Source organism: Miscanthus floridulus, chromosome 10, assembly GCF_019320115.1.
Source record: "Miscanthus floridulus cultivar M001 chromosome 10, ASM1932011v1, whole genome shotgun sequence".
In the NCBI taxonomy this organism is placed as follows: Eukaryota; Viridiplantae; Streptophyta; class Magnoliopsida; order Poales; family Poaceae; genus Miscanthus; species Miscanthus floridulus.
Genome location: NC_089589.1, coordinates 108,501,897 through 108,507,556, shown reverse-complemented (window position 1 = coordinate 108,507,556; position 5,660 = coordinate 108,501,897). Strand labels below are relative to the sequence as shown.

Genomic DNA, 5,660 nt, shown 5'->3' with positions numbered 1-5,660 from the left:
ATGTTGCTACCATTGAAAATGAGCAGCTCTTAGCTCTTTCATTGCTGCTCCTATCGACCTGCAAATAAAGCACAATAAGCAAGATAATATCAACTTGGCATATATCAGGTAGTAAGCACAACTTTGTTCCAGGTAGTAACTTGACAGCTAACTTCCAGATGTCAAACTACAAACCTTCCTAAATTTCAGATGTCAAACTGCAAACCTTCCTAAATTCCTAAGGTAGAAAGCAAAAAATTGGACTCGTGACTACATAGACAAACACATAGAATGTCCCACAAAATCTTAAGAACGTTCACCTAATTACAAAATCGTTGCTCCTTACTGCATATGTTCCACAAATTCTGAATAAAGGGTACTGAACACAGATGTAACAGATTTAATTTTCTTTGTGTTGTGTATACTACTGAACACAGTTTAATTTTTAACAAATACTAAGTGCTGACACCAAGTCCCATCTGTTATTCTAAATAGCATCACACTATGCAGAGTTGTAGACTGGTGCTGAATGATAGAGATAACTGACATTTAGGCAATGGGAAAAAATCATAGCAAGAAGCATAAATTATTTAATCACTGATTTTCTCTGCACCGATTCTTTAATCAGAGCAAGAAGCACATACATACTACAATTATAAAATCTCACGGATCTCCCTTGCTTGTATGCACATCCAGTTTGCTTGAACAACTACTAGAAAAAGAGGCACAACTTGACATTTGAGCAACTATTTACAACTGCATACAACTCTGTTTCGCACAACAAGAATGGGGGAGAATGGGATGCACATACCTGATGGGAGCTCATCACCGGCAAAGGGCCCGATGGAGGAGGCGACATGGAGAAGAAGGGCTGCCATGTCGCGGATCTAGCCGGAGCTCGTTGTGATGCACATACAAGGTTACAAGATGTGAACAACCTGAGCTACTAATTTTCAAATAAGGCAATCTGAATGAAAAAATAAACACCAAGGAAATTTCTAAACTCTACTTATGAACTACTTCACTATTAAGTATGCTACTAATCCATTGACATCAGTTTTCAGTCAAGATGCCACTAGCAGAATGGCCAATCAAGTGAACTCCAATAATAATAGTAAGACTGTATTCAGAAAATAAATTACACTAGCTGGCTAGCTAGCTAAGAAAAACAAAAGACTATATTCAGAAAACAAATTACACATAGCTGGCTAACTAGCTAAGAAAAAACAATCATTAGTTTTTTCAGTCATGATCATTAGAACAATCAGAACATGTAAACGGGCATATAGTAACTGGAAACTCATAAATAAGCAACCAATGTCGCAAGATCTGTTCCCCCTTGTATACTGCCATGTTTCGAGACACACAATCACAAAGAATGACTGCAAGTCAGATACCAAATGGCATTGACTACAACAAATTACACTAGAAAACATACTCTGAATGCAATAAAAACTAAATTTGCGGTGCAATCTCAGCCGAATGATGGTGATTTTTGTTGCAATAATCACAGTGATTCAGGAAATGAGAATTTGCATCACAGATTGCACATAAAAAATACAACAACCAACAAATAACTATTTAGACTTTAGAGTACTGCTGACTTACAAGATACTATAAAACTGGCAAAAGTTTACAGTAAAAATGAAATGTTAAAGAGAGATCAGATGATAGTGCATGATGTGATCATCACAATGAATGCAGATATCTCCTATGTTATGATATCATCACTTCTCCTATTAAAATTCATCTTATACAACTCTAATAAACCTCAACCACAGACATGATCAAAATATCAAAGCAGAAGGGGGAGGGAAGGTCCGCCGCCACCACCACGCCCCGCCGCCGGCCACCATCACCACCACCGCAGCCACCTGCCGGATCCGGGAGAGGGAGGGCCAGATTCGGCTAGGTGAAGAAGGGGGACGGGAGGGGCACCCGCCGAGGAAGAAGAAGGGGGAGGGGAGGGGCGTGGGCGGGGGAGAAGAAGGGGGAGGGGAGGGCCGGATCCGGCCGGGTGAAGAAGGGGGAGGGGAGGGCCACCCGCCGGGGAAGAAGAAGGGGGAGGGGAGGAGCGCCGGCGGGGGAGAAGAAGGGGGAGGGGAGGGCCGCCGCCACCACCACCACCGTAGCCACCGGCCGGATCCGGGAGAGGGAGGGCCGGATCCAGCCGAGTGAAGAAAGGGGAGGGGAGGGGCACCCGCCAGGGAAGAAGAAGGGTGAGGGGAGGGGCGCCCGCCGGGGAAGAAGAAGGGGGAGGGGAGGGGCGCCGGCGAGGTAAAAGAAGGGGGAGGGGAGGGCCACCGCCACCACCACGCCCCGCCACCGGCCACCACCACCACCACCACAGCCACCGGCCGGATCTGGGAGAGGGAGGGCCGGATCCGGCCGGGTGAAGAAAGGGGAGGGGAGGGGCACCCGCCGGGGAAGAAGAAGGGGGAGGGGAGGGGCGCCGGCGGGGGAGAAAAAGGGGGAGGGGAGGGCCGCCGCCACCACCACGCCCCGCCGCCGGCCACCACCACCACCACCGCAGCCACCGGCCAGATCCGGGAGAGGGAGGGCCGGATCCAATCGGGTGAAGAGGGGGGAGGGGAGGGGCGGCTGCCCGCCGAGGAAGAAGAAGGGGGAGGGGCGGGGCGCCGGCGGGTGAGGAGGGGCGCTGGGGCTGGGTGAAGAAGGGGGACGGGAGGGGCGGCCGCCCGCCGGGGAAGAAGAAGGCGGCGGGGTAGGCGTGCGTGCGTAGCTGCAGCGGTGGCGCGGCGTGTGCGTGCGTGCGTGAGGAGAGCCGAGCAGGCGAGTCCGTGAGTGCGTGCGTGTGAGGGTGTTTGGGGGCGGCGGCTGGCGGGTTAGGGTTAGGACTTCTTTGTTTTTTTATTTATCCTATGCGTGCATATATTTTTTCTGTACGTGCATATATTTTTTTCTGTGCGTTTTTAAAGAACTGTCATAATAAATTGCATTTTTCTGTGAGTGCTGATTTTTCCGTGTGTATTGTCACGCACAGAAAAATCATACAATTATTCTGTGGGTTTTCGTATTGTTCTGTCGGGATATTTTGGAACCGATAGAATAATCGTAATTTTTCTGTGCGTACCGTAAAAAACGCACAGAAAAATTCGTCACCCACAGGGCAATTCGAGTTTCCAGTAGTAGTCTTGGGTGTGGATCTATCCCCGTCTGTGTCGGTCAAGGCACACAAGTGAACTTAAGTTCAGATATAGCACACATGCATCGATCAAGAACTAACCAAAATGTTTAGCCAAAACAAGAGCAAGCTAAAGCAATCACCTAGCGCATGTATAGAAATACGTTGTACAATCTTTATTTTTCGATGATGGAAAGTAATCTCTAGATCGAACATAGTGCCATCGATCTAAGATGATGGTGAGAATGCTTCTTATTTAACCTCGACCGAGGAGTGAGGAGTCCCCAAAGGTGAGCCCAGAACCTCGGGTGGCCTCCTCAACAATCTTATCCAGCCTCGCCGCCATGTCCATGGTCATGTAGTTTTTCCAGTCGCCGACCTGCCCCTTCCTGAAGAATGACTCACTCTTGATGCCCAGCCGCGTACTCCCGTTCTTGTTGACGTCCTTGCTCTTGAGATTCTCCAAGCTGCACAGCTCCACGATCTGATCCACCACCCCATCCTCCTCGTCCTCCTCAGAGAAGGTGCACCCCATGAACGCTGCTAGCTTCTTGAGGTTACCCACCGGATCTCCCAGCATGTCTTCGTACCTGAGGAACAGCACCTGGTCCGGCCTCCTCTGGCTCGCGTGCCAGTATTCTAGGGCATGCAGCCAGTGTGGCCCTCCGGGAAACCGTCCCTCACAGAAGAGCTCAAAAGCCTCCTCGAATTTGGTCACGCCTGCAGAGTCCTGGCCGTCGCCGTCGCCACTGGCAGTGGCGTCTGCCGTCGCTGCCACCTTCTTGTAGAAGTTCCAGTAGGAGATGAGCACGTCCTTGGGATCCCGGCATACGTACACGATCCGGCACCGGGAACCCTCCTCCGTGATGGCATGGGGAAGCTGGGAGTAGGGAAGGTGTGTTGCAAACAGCCGTGGAGAAGAAGGGAGGGCCTCATACAAACCCGTTGCACCGGCGTCGTCGTGCTGCTGCTGCTGCTGGATGATCATGAACTCCAGGAAGCCGACACAGTCGTGCGGGTTCCGGTGGTTGAGCGGGTGTTGGCCGTCGGACGGCGAGTGTGTGGCACGGTTGAGCGTCGCGAAGGCAAGGGCCTTGAGCCAGGTGGTGCCGGACTTGGGTAAGCTGGCGAGGAAGATGTCTGATGCTTCTGGCTCGAAGCATGTGCCAGCGGCAGCCATGCCCTTGAGTAGGAACTCAGCTTGCCAGAAGCCTCCATACTGCCGACGGCGCACCATGAGCCGCGTCTCCAGGGGGAGCGAGTCAATTATCTCAGCTGCAGGTACGTTGGCGTACAGGCTCGGGTTCCTATGCTTCCTCGTCGAGGGAGCTGCTGTTGCTTCCGATGATGCAGGTGCAGTAGCCACTTCTTCACCGGCGGCTGCGGGGACGGCTGCAGGGGGAGCAGCAGTGCTCATGGTGCCCTGTGTTTCGCATAAGCGTTTACATGCATCAGAACATCCTTCAGTGACGACAGAAGGCTACAAGCTAAGGGATTGCATGCCAAAACTCACCAGGATGTCCTCCAGATCGAGTTGTTGTTGTTCCTCGCCCCTGTTCATGATGCACAACGCCGGCCCCCAACCACTACCAGAAACACTTTGAGTATGCCGCCAACCTGCAGTACCAATAATTAAGAGCCCATTAGGAGTTGTTTTGTGGGACAACGGTTGGTGCTTTGGCATCCTGACATTATTGGTGAAGCTTGTTCTATCTCTATATACAAGGGTGCAGCAGAGGTCAAACCTGCTCCGCCTTCCCGAGAAAATATTCCTTTTTCAAGGGACATTTATTGCATATATTTTATACGACGTTCTAGAAGTTGTCACACTCTGGCACCCCTACAGGAATCTTGCACCTACATGCAGCTTGGGAGCAGCGCTCCGGCTGGGAGGCCTCCCACACCATCTGATTCTTTTCATTTTTTGTTGGTATAGTGGATGACAGGAGGTGATGGATGGACCAGTGCTGTACTCTGGTATAGGAGCTAGAAGCTAAAATGTCTTCCTTTCTGATATTTTTTTTTTGAATGCTACGACGACCTCTATTCTGGGACTGAGGAAGTACATAAGTATGATCTGCAATTTTCGGTTTCGAGAATAAGAAGCCCGTTAGACAAAATCATAAATCCGATAAAATATGATCTGTGTTGGCAGAAAGACAATTAACAATTTATATTTGTTTATATAGTTTGGCAATGACAAAATTTTAATATGTTATGATACAAAGACAAATAAAAATCAACCTATACTAGTTGGTTGTACCAAATTGTTGCCTAAAATCATCTTTAAATTCAGGCATCTGAAATATAGAAGTGATAATAAAATTGTTCCGTTAGTTGAGGACAAAATTTGGAATTTGAGTGGAAGAAAACACCCACAGTCCCAATAAATACGTAAACAGAGGTCATAGAAGCAGAACAAACACATAATTGTACAAGTAGAACTGGGCATAGCAAACTCCAGAAAATACAAGCATGGAGACAAAACAAAATCTTAAGTAGCGGGCATACAATGTAATCACCAATGAGTATCATG

The 5,660-nt window shown here is 49.1% G+C and overlaps 1 protein-coding gene, 2 non-coding genes and 1 pseudogene across 3 annotated transcripts; all 4 read right to left on the bottom strand.

The window, feature by feature from the left end:
- Positions 1-1,248: 1,248 nt before the first annotated feature.
- Positions 1,249-1,388, bottom strand: LOC136490495 (small nucleolar RNA F1/F2/snoR5a). The gene has a single exon (XR_010767773.1). It is a non-coding gene; the product is annotated as a small nucleolar RNA F1/F2/snoR5a (small nucleolar RNA).
- Positions 1,389-1,446: 58 nt separating this feature from the next.
- LOC136490432 (small nucleolar RNA Z196/R39/R59 family) lies at positions 1,447-1,528 on the bottom strand. Its single transcript, XR_010767719.1, has one exon. It is a non-coding gene; the product is annotated as a small nucleolar RNA Z196/R39/R59 family (small nucleolar RNA).
- Positions 1,529-1,636: 108 nt separating this feature from the next.
- On the bottom strand, positions 1,637-1,717 carry LOC136490431 (small nucleolar RNA Z195/SNORD33/SNORD32 family; annotated as a pseudogene).
- A 1,560-nt stretch (positions 1,718-3,277) lies between these two features.
- Positions 3,278-4,947, bottom strand: LOC136485284 (cytosolic sulfotransferase 5-like). The gene is made up of 2 exons (XM_066482196.1): positions 4,638-4,947; positions 3,278-4,547 (listed from the first exon to the last, which is right to left on the bottom strand). The coding sequence occupies exons 1-2, from the start codon at positions 4,806-4,808 to the stop codon at positions 3,381-3,383; spliced, it is 1,338 nt and encodes a 445-aa protein (XP_066338293.1). The 5' UTR covers positions 4,809-4,947; the 3' UTR covers positions 3,278-3,380.
- Between the last annotated feature and the right edge of the window lie 713 nt (positions 4,948-5,660).